General features: G+C 47.7%; 1 protein-coding gene across 1 annotated transcript in view; it reads left to right on the top strand.

The window, feature by feature from the left end:
- LOC149347508 (solute carrier family 22 member 3-like) overlaps nucleotides 1–14,974 on the top strand; it is a 51,019-nt gene that overhangs the window by 17,136 nt on the left and 18,909 nt on the right. Inside the window, exons 3-5 of the mRNA XM_089585593.1 lie at nucleotides 2,271–2,425; nucleotides 5,629–5,797; nucleotides 7,231–7,378. Of these exons, the coding sequence (XP_089441719.1) occupies nucleotides 2,271–2,425; nucleotides 5,629–5,797; nucleotides 7,231–7,378 (472 nt within the window). The remainder of the gene's footprint in view (nucleotides 1–2,270; nucleotides 2,426–5,628; nucleotides 5,798–7,230; nucleotides 7,379–14,974) is intronic.

Here is a 14,974-nt window from a genome sequence, read left to right as displayed (position 1 = left end):
CTCCAGAATGCAAGGAGGACGCTCAACCTCAGCATTTTGTTTGGAGGCCTAATGAATAATAATGCACGCCAGTTTTAGGCGCAGTTTTTAACAAACGCCTCATTACTGGAGCCTATTAGCCACCGCGATTCAATGTAGGGATCTTTTCTGGCATCGCTTTGTAACAGGGCGCTTTGAGCTATCTAAATCATTTTCCAGCTCCCATCGACCTAATCGCTGCAAAGTTTTCTCCGCTCCATCAAGATTTTATTTGGAATTTTTTAAACATGTATTCTGCAGCGTACGTATACCGTAAACGTCCAGAAGAACGCATTATTGAAAGTTTCTGAAAGCATATAGGTATTCGTAGCACCGAGCACCGAGCATCGAGAAATTAACCTTGACAAACGGAACTTTAGATCAAGTCTGGCGAGAATATATATATTAGATTTCAAGTTTATTCCATGCGTCTTCATTTTGCGATATGTGCGGCTGTGTTATGTGACGAAGCACTTCGCGCTTACTATTCGTCAGCGGCTCAAAGCCAAGTCACTCAAGGAACGGAAGAAGAAAAAAACAAATGAAATGCATTGAAAATTGAGATGATGTACACAGTATACTTTAGTAAAAATTGAGAATGATATCGTTGAATACTGAACATTCGGTAGACGTACATGCATTCAATAGCTGTAGTTGTGCCGGTGTCATTTCTATCTGAGCAGGAGTCGTATATCGTAACGCTTCATATTGTTTTTATTTCACTCGGTCGTAAAGTATAAATCATGACGAAAGCAACATGATGTGAGGAAGAGAACGGCTAATTATAGGCTAGATCGGTCAGGTCGCTTCACCGCCGCTACCTGCAGTACTGTCGTCGCATCGCGACCGACCGTGTCAGAGAAACCACACACTGCCCCTTTTCTGGCACAACAACAGCACAGTTTTATTTTACGGTATTCAGGCCCATAAATCTCACCAAGCACGTCAAACGCGTCGTTGTGCGCCGTCATTCGTGGACGTAGGCACCGGTCCACTAGCGCTACATGGACGTGGGGAATGTTGGTTTAAAGGTGCACTGAAGAGGAATCTGAACTCGTATTTTTTCCGCGGGAAATCGATCTACACGTTCCCAGCATTCTTAGAAATCTCGATTTATTGCGCTGAGCGGCATATTTTTCTAATGTAAATCGAATTAACATCCGGCTCCCGCCTTTTTTTTTTTTTGAATTCCCAGCAGACGGTGGGAGGAGTCAACCAACGCATGGAGTGCCTTTCAGGCAGTCGCGTGGCACTTTTGCTTTCGCTTTTATTTGTTTTTTGGGGTTTCCGTGAATAAATAGATCTAGTCAGAGACTACATAGCTGCGAATTAGGCCCAAGTAAATAAAAATACGCGTGGACTCTTTGCTTTCGCCGATGACTACGTATCACTCCGCCGATGGCAGAGCGGCAAGCCGCCACGGGACTGGCTGAAAGGTTGGTCGACTCCTCCCACCATATGTGGAGAATTTAAAAAAAATGGCGGGAGTCGGACGTTAATCTGATTTAAATTAAGGAAATCGGCCACAAAGGACAATAATTCAAAGTTTCTAACAGCGCTCGGAACGTGTAGGTCGAGTTCCAGCAGTAAAAATACGAGTTCGGATTCCTCTTGAGTGCACGTTTAAGTAAGTGTCATCATGCAAGTGTTTCTACCATGGCCGGTGGGACGCCATTTTCCTACTCCACTATACATAGTTTTCACCGACGTCACAGCGGCCGCCATCTCTGGGTCCCGGAAAGTGCAGCGAAAGCCTCGGCGATTTGTTAACCCGCCCATCCCCAACCGGTTCCCGCGTACACTGTGGAAGCTAGCCACAGTACCCAAAGATGGCGCCCGTGACGTCACGTGCAAACTATCTATAGAAGCAGCGACTAATAGAATACAAAAAAATGCAATGAAAATGTATTGAAACGACACAAAATACGGTCCGACATACCTGTAGATACCATTCACCATGTAAAGGGCTCATGAATCTCGCTTCTTGAATGTTACCATTCCAGTTAGCCGCCGCGGTGGCTCAGTGGCTATGGTGCTCGGCTGCTGGCCCGAAAGACGCGGGTTCGATCCCGGCCGCGGCGGCTGAATTTCTTTGGAGGAGAAATTCGAGGCCCGTGTGCTGTGCGATGTCAGTGCACGCTAAAGAACCCCAGGTGGTCGAAATTTCCGGAGCCCTCCACTACGGCGTCTCTCATAGGCTCAGTCGCTTTGGGACGTTAAACCCCATAAACCATAAACCATTACCATTCCAGGATAGGTCGTCGTCCCCTGCTGGTCGGTTCGTGCGCCGTGACCACCGTGGCGGGCTTGGTGGCAGCCCTGGCGCCTTCGTTCGGCGTCTTCCTGGGTGCCCGCTTCATTCTGGGGATCTCGTTGGCCGTAACTCAGACCGCCGCCTTCTGCCTGCGTAAGAAGGGATAAGTTTCGCTTTCGGCGAATTGTTAAGCGGTGCATCTTTTATACCCCGGCTTACTGAAACCGTGCAGTACGATTGCCGCAGTTCATAAAATATGATAGTTTGGAAAGTTGGTAGAGGGTCAGTCAAAAGTTCCCAGGCCACAGGGTCTGCTTTTGAGCAGTATAGCAAGGCAGTTACGACACCTACAAAGCTCAGCATATCTGTATGAGTACAGGAAGTATTGTTCTAACATCTGACTACCTTGATAGCGTCATCGGTATCTTAAGTGTCAGGACATACTAAAGAACAGTAGACCCTTTGGCCTGGTAACTTTTGACCAACCCTGTACGTGTTCATGGCCAAGAAGCGCTAAAAGACGAAGAGGACCAAAGGGCAGAGACGACTACTCCATGGCATAGAGTTTCTTACTATTACCTAGAGGGAAAGCTGGCGACCCGTCTATGGGAGTTTGCATGGAGACCCCACGTGACCACTTCAGCCACCATGGGCGCTCAAAGCATCATGGGGCGGTGAGCTACTTGTTGCGGAACTGCAACTTTTGGCCAAAAAATAATAGAAAAATAAAGCAGTTTGATAACTACAAACGTCCTAACATTCAATATTTTGTCTAATGATTTCCACAAACGAGCAGAAAAGCATTTAGGTGCAAAGTTTGTCCAAAATAAGAGACGACTCGCTCTCCTATTGGCCAAGTAGTGAACACTATAAAAACTAATATTTCGTAATTAACAGGCGCTCTTTTAAAAGTAAATATGTTTTCAAAAAAGATGTTGTTCCTTAAATACTATAAGAGGTTTTTTTAATGGCATTTCGGAAAAGTGAAACCTTTTATTGGCGTCGTGTGTCGTCGCGGTTTCACTACTATGGGTTTTGCCCACTGCGTTCGCGCGAAAGTCGTCTGCGCACACACGAACAGCGTTTTCGGAATGAAACATCTTAGTAGTGCCACTCCAAGTTCCCAAAAAATTACGACTGTGCCGCAACAAGTAGCTAACCGCCCCATGATGCTTTGGGCGCCCATGGTGGCTGAAGTGCAGCGCCGCCAGCTTTCCCTCTAGGTAATAGTAAGAAACTCTATGACTCCATGGAGACGACACAAGCGCCAGTGCCCTTAGAATACCTTCCTCCTCGTCGTCTTTTTGGACCTTTTTGACCATCAACGCAGCTATAGAGTTAATCCCAACTAATCTTTAAGGAGCCCTGATTTTCTGCTTCACCTTTTTGTGGTTGCAACTTCACTATTTTATTTCACAGGCTCATTGTATCGGCGCTTCAGTGCTATGCCGAAATGCCGTATTTTCAGCTGCTTTGGTCACGAGATCGTCCGGTAATGCATACAGGCATAGAACACTTATTACATGCAGAAATTTAATCTCAACGTAATCTCGTCTGTCAAGCAAATAATGGCGGTTGCCAGTCTAAATGAGAATAGTCACAGAAAGCTACCCTACCCATCTGAGAAAAGCAGCGCCGGAAGCAGTGGAGGAGGAAATTGCGAGTGCCACGTTGGAAAAGATGAGCGTGGGTTAATAAAGAAATGCAAACTGACACTCCAGCTGAAAACAGGGGCATGGACAGCATCTAAACACGAATATGCCTGTATGGGAGTAAAAAAAGGAGTTAAGCTGTCCTCTAGCGCAGTCTCTTTTATAGAAGGGAGTACGCCGGAGGACACCTTACTCTTTTTTAACTCCTTTCAATTTAGACTGCAGGATTTCGGAAGGATATGTGTTCCGCAGAACAGACGGCCGATGATCTCTCATGACGATACACTGGGAACCAAGGAAATCAAATATTTTTGGAGGATGGAAGGTCACAAAAATATAAAAACATTGAGTAAAAAAAAACGGTCATGAGAAAACGGAGTCATAAAAAATATGAAATGTACTACGACTGGGTGACGACGGCTGGTATGCAAGATGAGTAAGTTTCGATGATTGCGACAGACCTTTCTCGTGCGATGTAAACAACGTGGGTAATGACGATGACGATGTATTGGATACCCAATGCAAGAAGTGGCTAGCAGTGCGTTGAGGAATAGTTAGCAATAGGTCGGCAGCAAAGAACTTGCTAGTTAGGACAGCCTAGTGTTAGTGTAGCCGAGGCGTTGCACATGCACGTTTATAGATCCTGCGGCAAATTAATTTCGAATGAAAGCTCGGGTCTCTCGCAGCGCAGGACTGCTTCAGGAGCACTATCCAAATTACCGGATTAATGTCATGCGGTCGCTCTGTTTGTCATCGTGCGATACTGATACTTTAGAGGAAATGAATTCACACAGTCGTGGTAAAAAGGAGAAAACTGATGGCCATTCGCTACCAGCTTATACACTCAAAGAAATCTTCAATAATAATATTCTTCAAAAATGGCATGTTATAGAATAGCTTTCAAGAAAACATATTTCTGATTAAAACGGCGAGTTGAGCGAGTTGATACATCTTGAGAAAAAAAACAGCGCAGGAACAGGGACACCAGAAAACAGAACACTTTTCTTGTGTCCCTGTTCCTGCGCTGTTTTTTTCTCAAGATATTTCTGATTGGTTTAAATATATTTAAAATAGGCGAAGTTCTAGAACTGCGGCTAACATTTGTGCCACTTTGTGGACGGTATGTGAGAATTAACCTCGATAGGCTCTACGTGGGCTTGCGAGGGGTGTCGGGTTGGCATTCTCCGTATCAAGTTTCACCATCTGGGGCTCCAATAATTATCCCCCCCCCCCCTCCTTGCCACCCGAAATGCGGCTGCCGAGGCTGGGATTCGACCCCTCGAGCTTCGGCTCAGCAGCCACAAGCAACAGGCGTCAAGCCCTCTTGGTGGCTCGCTTGTCGGTGAGATAACCACTCTTGAAAATAGAGATGCGTTCACCCCAGGTGTCGTTGCCGTGTTGTATCTCGAAAAATAAAAGAAGAAAAAAAAAGGAAAGAACTTATTGAGCAACAGGCTCCAACCATAGCTTAACTGAGAGCTTTAACCTGGGGTGAAACTTTGTATGATCTTACTAGGAGCTTTGGTTTCTAAATCAAATTCTACGCTTGTAGATGAGGGGTTGAAGCCTAGCTTTGTGCGTCGTTTCTTAATCCTTTCTATTCTTCACTCCACTCCGAAAGCCGGAGTATTTATGAAAGCACGAATTAAACATGAAGCACCCGCTTTACCTGCCAGCTTTACAGTATAATCCCTGTATACGCAGTGGTGGAGGTCGCGGGCCCGAAACACCGCACCAGCGCTGCAGTGGCCTTCACCCTGGGCTTCACCCTCAGCCTCCTCATCTTGCCGGGAATCGTGTGGCTCCTCCAGAATTGGCGACACGTCCAGGTCGCCATCACGCTTCCCTTCATTGCCATACTCGTCTGGTCCTGGTGAGCTGCTCCGAGTCTCGCATCGTATTTCCGAAGAACAGGGCAAACATAGATGTTGATTCAGTACGGGGTTAATGGCGCAGCGCCAACTGAGTCGATAACCCACCGAACGCAAGAGGATGATGCTTTGTAGCCAAGACGTAGCCAGTGCAGCCGTAGATGATGTTTAAAGTTGGTCCTTTAAGAAAAGTTTTCCACACACAAGTTTCATTTCGGAGATAGGAAAAGCTTAGAAAGAGAGAAAAAGCTTTGTAAAGTTTGCGGTTATCGCTCGCTCGCGTTCCAATCACATGCTTGCAGGTTCCACTGCGTGACCACAGAAAGTTGCCGAAGAGAGTTGTTGCCAGCCGGACAAATTAGCGGAGCGTGAATACGTGTGTGCGCGGGCAAATGATCCTCAGTTAAAGCCGATGATTACTACCATGCACCGTATACGTATAATGCTATACTATTAGATAACATAACAAAGATAACATAACATAGCATGGCAAAACATAACATAAGATAACATAAAAGAGCATAACATAACATAACAGAACAGTATTGGTCAAATGTTTGACCAACACTTGAGCAACACATTTAACCAACACTGTTCCCACTTCGAGTTATTGATCACTTCGCTCTCGCCCTACCACAAGCTTGCCGTCCCGGTTAGGTCAACTGGTAGAGCGACTGCTCCGGTGAAGCGGTGGTCCCGGGCTCGAACCCCGGACCAGGACGAATTTTCTTTAACTGCGAAGTTTCTGAGAAAGCTGTATACCTTTCCTTTGTAGCCGTATGGCTGCGCTTGCGTAGACGTCAATGAGTAATTGCTCTCTTATAACATAACATAACATAACATAAATGACATGACATGACATAACATGACATAACATGACATAACATAACATAACATAACATAACATGACATAACATAACATAACATAACATGACATGACATGACATAACATGAAATAACATGAAATAACATGACATAACATGACATGACATAACACGACATAACATGACATGACATAACACGACATAACATAACATGACATAACACGACATAACATAACATGACATAACACGACATAACATGACATAACATAACATGACATAACATAACATGACATAACATAACATAACATGACATAACATACCATGACATAGCATGACATGACATAACATGACATAGCATGACATGACATGACATAACATGACATAACATAACATGACATAACATGACATTATTAACATAACAATATTATGTTCATAATGAAACAATTATGTCATATTGCGAGAGGTCTATTAGAAGTGGTGTAATGAGATGATTGAAATTGTTTAGCCTGTCATGGTGCACATTTCCCGACTTTGCCGTCCTCACTCTACATTCCCATCGTCATTAACTAAGACTCACCGACAACACACATTCAACAGTGAGAACCTTCCAGGTTCCTACCGGAGTCTCCACGGTGGCTGGTGGCTACAGGCCGAATGAAGGAGGCCGCCAGCACCATCTTGCGAGCGGCTTCCGCGAACGGCACCCAGATCCACGACCTGGACTCGGTGCTCAGCCAACTGAGGATGAAGATACTCAAAGTGAGTGGACGCCCGCAAGCTTTAAGCGCTGGTGCTTACTCGCACGCACCGACGTGAATATCTATGCAGAGTGCGTCACCTAAGATTTTACAAAAAAATTTAAAACAGGATTTTGGAGTTAGAAGAGCGCTTTTATCGGAATAGCATTGTCAGCGGTGCAGTGCATCAGAATACAGTTAAAGGCATGCTGACTATCAGGCTGGTTAACTAATATTGCGTAGTTGAATTTTTAACTATTACTGTTAGTTTCCTCAATTATTGACAAGCGTGTAGCCCACTGTAAGTAATACCCATATCAGTTTTTTCAATTTCGAAAATGCGGTTACGCTAGGCTCTGTGGCCCTACAAATTCTGGCTATTTTCGATGAGTTACGTGCACTGGAGTGGTTGCTTTAACTGCAAGCTTCACGAAAGTGCGTACATTGTGGCGCGACGTGCGTACCCAGAATTTGTTGGGCCATAGCGCCGACGGAAACAGCGTTTCCGAAATTCTACAACCTGGAATGGATATTGATCAAGGTGGGCTACACGCCTCTCAATATTTAAGGAGGCTAACAGTAACCGTTAAAAATTTAATTATTAATTATTAGTTAACCACCCTACTAGTTAGCACGTCTTAGCTGTATTCTGATGTACTTCACCGCCGACAATACTATGCCGAAAAAAGCGCTCTTCTAACTCCAAAATCCTACTTTGAAAACTTGTGTAAAGTCTTAGGTGACACACCCTGCGTATGATTCATACTATCGCCTCAGAAAATTGGAGGCCAAATTGGAGGCCAAATTTAAAGGCCAAATTTGGAGTCGCCTTGCAAAACTGGAGGCCAAATTGGAGTCCAAATTTAAAGTCCAAACTTGTAGGCCAAAATTGGAGGCCAAAGAAAATCAACCCTTCGCGGCTCAAGAGGCAGCCAGATGATTTCGGTATCTTTTGCCGCTTTGAGGCTATGCCCTTCTTGTGCTCGCTTGGTTTCGTTTTTGAGGCGCCTCAATTTAGAAGTGCGGAGCAGCAGAGGAACTGCATGTACACCTCCAAGTGCTCCTCGTACGAAGTTCACAGCGCGCCACGCACCTCAGAAGAGAAAACACCTGTGGCTACCTTATGTTACACGAGGCTCCACGTTTGAAAACGCACATATAGGGGTGTTCGGTTGGTCACCATGCTATGACCCTGGGCTGCATAACCAGCGCTACGAGGACCATCCCTTATAAAAAAAGTTTTAGACAGTCTATAGTGTGTCTACAGACCTCTGTCTATAAAGTATATAAACTGTCTATAGACAAATCCTAGAGAACAGTCTACAGGGAATACAAATGCCACAGACAGTCCAAAGACAATCTATGGATTTATGGCCATACACTTTTAGTAGACCTTTGTCTACAGACAGTCTATAGATTATGAACAGACAAAAAGCAATTTCTATAAGAAGTCAATAGAGTCAATAAGAAGTCTATAGACTGTCTATAGACCATTTTTATATGGGATTATCACAGAATTTAAATATGTCCGTCCGTACCAGTCTCAGCTGAATAGTATTGACGGTGGCTAGGCGGTGACAGCTGCCGTACGAGCAGCTTGGATTGCTGCCGGCGATGCCGACGTTTCAGCGCTCAGACTGTCCTTCCTGACCCGCCACCTCAGCACTCAAAAATATCGCGCGCTAAGTGGGGTAGAGATCGCTGAAGTGCAGGCCGCAGTTCTTTGAGAGAAGTTCATCGTCAGTATCGAGATGTATCGTAACGCTGGCGCGAACGTAAACGAAGCAACGGCAGCGACTGATAGACGCCTTCGACGTCCGGGTCGACGGTAGTTTGCATTTCGGCCCCTGCTAGACTGCACCGCTCGCAACCGGCAGTCACGGAGTCCACGTTCACATCAGTGTACGTCACTTTCAGAGTGTTTCGCCATCACAGAGTCCCGAGTTTTTGATCGGAGCGGCGGGGAAAAGTTTTTCAACTTCGAGTCAAAAACTTTTGCCAATGAAGGCATCTTTCGCCGCCGGACAAGCGACAACAAAGCCACGAAATGCCGACCTATCGGATTTTGCTAAAAAAAAAAATTGATACAGTTGCAAGTTATCAGTGTCCCTTTAGATTTGTGCAGTGTAATTTACACGTTCACAACTTGGCTGCACTTTCCAAGCGGCTGGGAACTGCGGAAAATCATATTAGCCTTTTAACAATAAATGGCGGGCGGTTGCGCATTGCTAAGCACGAAATATTTAGCTAAAGCACAGTTTCATGCAGATGGACGCCACTTCCACGTATATGAAAGCGAGACTGAGGTGTACACTGGCCCTGAGAGCCGGTTACGAGCGTCTTCAACTTTTTCATCTTCAATAGTGATGTACCATCCATTTCACGCCGCTGGCCTACGCTCCAGTGCCGCGTTTCTGCAGCAATGTTGTCAATGCCAATGCGTATTCCTCTAGTGCCGTGTATCTCCCACAACGTTGCCCACGCGAACGCATGCAGCGCACAGTTATCTGTCACTACTGCCACACAGCTTAAAGCGCGAATATTAGTTTCATACCAGTATTAGTGGATGATGAAGACGATGTGCAATGCACAGCGCAAATATGTGTTACCGTTTAACACGAGGCGTGGTCGGCTGCGGCGAAAGCCTATTTAGAGAGCACCTAGGTAGGCGCTACGTGGCAGAAACATAATAGTAACATAACTAAAAGGCCGGTAAGGATATACAGCGCTTCAGAAGAGGAGTTATTTTTGTGTGTGTGTATACACGCACATATATGTATATATATGCTTTCTGTACAAAACCATGTAAATAAATACAATGAAAGAAAAAAATACGGCGATAGCGTGGCCAGCGCTCTCGCGCATTGGCCAGCGAAGGTTACCTGCTCGCGCCGCCGCGGGTTCAAATCCAAGTCGCGGATATTGGTTTTATTTTCATTTACTTCAATTTGTACAAACTTTCAAACATTACAACATCGTGCTCAACGTTTACCCATTGGAATAGCGCTTCCACACTAATAGTGCGCTTTATAGCCTTTTTATTGCAGTTTTGCACACATACTGTAAAGGCTTACGTCGGCTTGTAATAAAAACAGCGCAAGGACACAGGACGAGAACGGAGAGTAGACACACACGGCGCTGATTGTGTGCCGTGTGTGTCTACTCTCCGTTCTCGTCCTGTGTCCTTGCGCTGTTTTTATTACAAGATGCTTAACCAACTCGCCCAAACTGCCATTTTTCTTACGTCGGCTGGCCGGTGTAGAGGTCACCAGATCAGCGATGCAGGCCACAAAGCATGTCCGGCCCATTTATTACTTGTTTCTACTCTCGGTGTACCAAGCTGTACTACATGAAACGGATTCCGCTTCGCTCATCACTGTCAGCGCCATTCGAGCAGGTTGCTTATCGCTTCGGCAGCGCCGGTAGTCGACCCTGCCGGTCGTTTGCACCGAAAGCGTTTCCGGCGCCCACTCTCTCTCTTATGTGCCTTTGTCTCTGTGACAACACGGTCGAAAGCAAGCAGCCGCAGGACCCGCGTGGCCGCGAGAGCGCCTCTGTCTGCGTATGCGCGTTGTCTCTAACTTCAACGGCATACTGTTTGCCGCCTCTGTAAGCGCAACAACCCTCCACGCTTTCCGACAGGGGACGTTAGCGGCGGAGCGGTAAATGGGTTTTCACCCATAGATCTCCGGAATGCGCTCTGCGCCGCTTTACTGAATACGAGGCATCGATAGGCAATCAAATCCTATAGACAGTCTATAGACAATCTATAGATTTATGGCCATACAGTTTTAGCAGGTTTTTAGTAGACACTAGTTACATTTCTGCACTTGCCCTGCGCACATTCATGCTCGCGCTCTGGGTTCCACCATTACAAAAATTTATTTGCACAGTTTTTCGACTGTCCATAGACTGCTGTCTGTAAAGTCTATGGATTGTGTATAGGCAAATCCTAGAGACTAGTCTGTAGGCAGTACAAATCCCATAGACATTCTTTAGACAATCTACAGATTTATGACTATATACTTTTAGTAGACTTTTCTATAGAAAGTCTATAGACTACGAATATATACAAAAAGAAATACCTATAGGAAGGCAATAGCGCCTGTAAGAAGGTTATCGACTGTCTATAGACCATTTTTATAAGGACAAGGTGGTGGTGGTGGTGGTGAAAACTTTTAATTTCTGAAATAGAGTTTGGGAGCCACAGAGTGGCCACGCTACATGGTCGGCCTCCCTAGTCCGGGACACCGCATGACAATGCCCCGTCTCTAGCCCGTTTCACCAGAGCCCTTTGGGACTCAAGCGAGGAGCAGTTGAGAAGGGCAGTCTCCCATGCCTCTCTGGAAGGGATGGGGGGAGGTGGGGATTTTGAGTACATGCCCACACCATGTGGAAGATATCACAGGTCTCCCCACAGTGTGGGCATCGCCCATCCGTGTTAGGATCGTAATGCTTTAAGATTGCAGGACAGAGTAGAGTACCTGTCTGCAGGCGCCTTAAAGTTCGCTCCTCCGTCTTACTCAGCCCCTTTGCAGGGGCCGGGAAAAGGCGGTGTGGATGTCGCTATAACGCGTTATAATTTCCTTGAATCGCAGCAGCGGCTGGTTAGTCTCCGAGCCAGAAGAGCTGGGATGAGGAGCCCGGTGAGTAAGCGCTCGGGCAGCCGCGTCAGCGGCCTCATTACCTCGTAAGCCCTGGTGGCCAGGAGCCCAAATGATTCTTTTGGGTGTTGGATCAGTGGCAGTCCGTCTTAGAATGCAAGCAGCTAAGGGGGAGATCTCCCCTGCCAAGTAATGATCACATGCTTTTCGGGAGTCCGTAATGATGATTCTCGAATTGGCGTGGGCGGCAGCAAGCGCTATCGCTACTTCCTCGGCTCGCATTGAATTCGGGGCTCGAAAAGAGAGTCCATCAACGTGCATTTCCTGGTGAACGACAGCGGCCGTGTAAAATCCCGTGGGCGATGGGCCTGCTACGTCTACATAATATACACCGGGTCGGGAGCCGTGTTGTCTCTCAAGAGCCTGAGCCCGCGCTTGTCGCCTGTTTACGTGCATGTCGGTGTCCATGTTACGGGGGAGCGGGGAGACCCAGAGCATATGGCGCCACAGTACTGGGATACGCTCCGCCTCCTCTGGAGTGCAGTCGTGTTGGATGTGTAAGCGGTTTAGCAGGCGGCGTCCAGGGGCCGTCTGCATGAGCCGCGTGTATTGGTTCACGAGGTGGGCCTCCCGCAGCTCCTGGTAGGAGTTTAGCACCCCCAATGCCTTGAGTTTGGCATTAGAGGTAGCCACCGGGAGATCCAGGGCTCGCTTAGTTGCCTTGCGGATGACGGCGTCTATTCGCGCCTCGTCTTGCTTAGTAGTGCGGAGATATGGCACGGCGTAGAGGATCCGGCTAGTCACGAAGGCATAGACGAGCCGAAGCGCGTCCCTGCCCCGCAGACCGCCCCGCTTGTTGGAAACGCGGCGGATCATGCGCCCTACCTGTTCGCCTACTCTCTTGAGTTTCAGAATGGTGGAGTCCGGTCTGAGTCTGTGGTGAATGAAAAGGCCCAGAATACGGAGCTCCTCCACCTCTCTAATAGGACCTCCTGACAGAGAGATGTGAATTGCTGTCCTATCCTTTGGGTTCGCTCTGACATGGAAAAGCTCTGATTTCGCTGGAGCACATTGGAGCCCACAGTCAATGGCATACGCATCGACTATGGAAGCGGCCTGCTGAAGGCGGGCCTCCATGTCCCCAAGGCTCCCCTCAGTGGTCCAAATTGTAATGTCATCTGCATACAACGCGTGTTGAATGCCTTCCACCCGGGCCAGTTGGCTTGGGAGGTGCATCATAGCTATGTTGAACAGGAGCGGTGATAACACCGCTCCCTGAGGGGTACCCCGTGTTCCCATCATGTAAGGGCCGTATTCCTCGCCCTCAATCCGAAGAAAGGCCTGGCGATTAGTCAAGAAATCTCTTACATACGCGTAGGCCCTAGCCCCACAACCGGTAGAACTCAAGTTGGCCAGGATGCTTCCGTGTTTAACATTGTCGAAAGCTCCTTTCAGATCAAGGGCGAGGATGGCTTTGTCATTGTGTTGCATAGTTGTGGGTCGTATTACATCCCTGTGCAGCTGGAGAAGGACATCCTGTGCAGACATGTGGGGGCGAAACCCGAACATGGTAACTGCAAAGAAGCCCTTACTCTCCAGGTATGGAGAGAGGCGATCCCGAACCATCGTCTCCATAAGCTTGCCCGCACATGAGGTCAGTGATATGGGCCTCAGGTTGTCCGTATTCACGGCCTTACCTGTTTTAGGGATAAACGTCACAAGTGACGTTTTCCACTCGGGAGGGAGTGGACGCCCGTCCCAGATCTGGTTGATGTATTCTAATAAATGGAGGTAGGCTGAGTCCGGTAGGTTCGCCAACAGGTTCACTGTTATGTGATCCCGTCCCGGAGCCGTACCCCGGCGCATTTTTGCTAAGGCCGCCTTAAGGTCGTGCAACTCAAAAGGGGCATCAAGTGTTTCATTAGGCCTGCCAGAGTACATGTACACAGGCCCAGGCGGGTCCTCCGTACGACAAAGATATCTGTCGCACAGAGTGTCCGCAAGTTGCGCCGTCGTACCTTGATACCCTTGCAGAGCCCGCCGGAGCTGCTTTTGCGTCTCCCCTCTCGTTTGGGAGGGGTCGATTAGACTGCGAAAGAGACGCCACGTCCCCTTCGAGCTCATCTGATGAGCTGCGGCGTCGCAGCGTGCTATCCAATTTGAATCTGAGAGTTCGGCAGCATACGCTGCAGCTTGCTCTGTGAGTTTGACTATGCGGTCGCGTAATTTGCGATTAGTTTTCTGCTTTTTCCACCGTTTAGTTAAGCTCCGGCGCGCCTCCCACAAATGCAGGAGGTGGGTGTCCACTGCGGGGATCTCTTCGGTGGTTTGTAGTGTTGTGACGTGTTGTTTCTGAATGTTGTATATGTGGTTAGCCCACTCCGCGTAGCCGCCGGAAAATAGTACGGGAGGGATAGTGTGATTTCGGAATTTGTGCCAATCGGTCAGCTTGGCCTGACCGCATTTTTTGCGCGCTGCCTTCGCCATGAGTGTAATCCGGAGAAGGAGGTGATCGCTGCCTAGAGAATCTCCCAAGTTCTCCCAAGCAGCCGCTCTAGCATTTTTGACGAGAGAAAGGTCTGGACACGTGTCGCGGGTTACCGAATTCCCCACTCGGGTGGGATACGCCGGGTCCGTGAGCAACGTGAGGCTGAGGGTGGAGATGAGCTCCGCCAGCTTACGTCCTCTTGCCTGTTCGAAGTGGTAGCCCCAATGAAGGCTGGGAGCATTGAAGTCTCCAACGATCACTAGAGGTTCTTTGGCTGCCATTTTATCGCGCGAAGGAAGATTTCATTAAAAGTTACGCGCGGCTTATGCGGAGGGCAGTATATGTTGAGGATATGTATTGACGGGTCGCGGCGTCTGAGAGGCAGTACCCGGACCATTGTATATTCTTGCTCGGTACTCAAGTCTAAGTCGACCTGAACCCCGGTGTAAGCCTTATTCACCAGGATGCACGTAGAGGGGCCCCCCTGAAAGGTGCTGTAGCCTGATAATTTAGCGTCTATGCCGGG

Source organism: Amblyomma mixtum, chromosome 4, assembly GCF_055824585.1.
Source record: "Amblyomma mixtum isolate Tamu chromosome 4, ASM5582458v1, whole genome shotgun sequence".
Classification (NCBI taxonomy): domain Eukaryota; kingdom Metazoa; phylum Arthropoda; class Arachnida; order Ixodida; family Ixodidae; genus Amblyomma; species Amblyomma mixtum.
The sequence above is the reverse complement of the archived record's forward strand: the minus strand, read 5'-3'. Positions and strand labels throughout refer to the sequence as shown.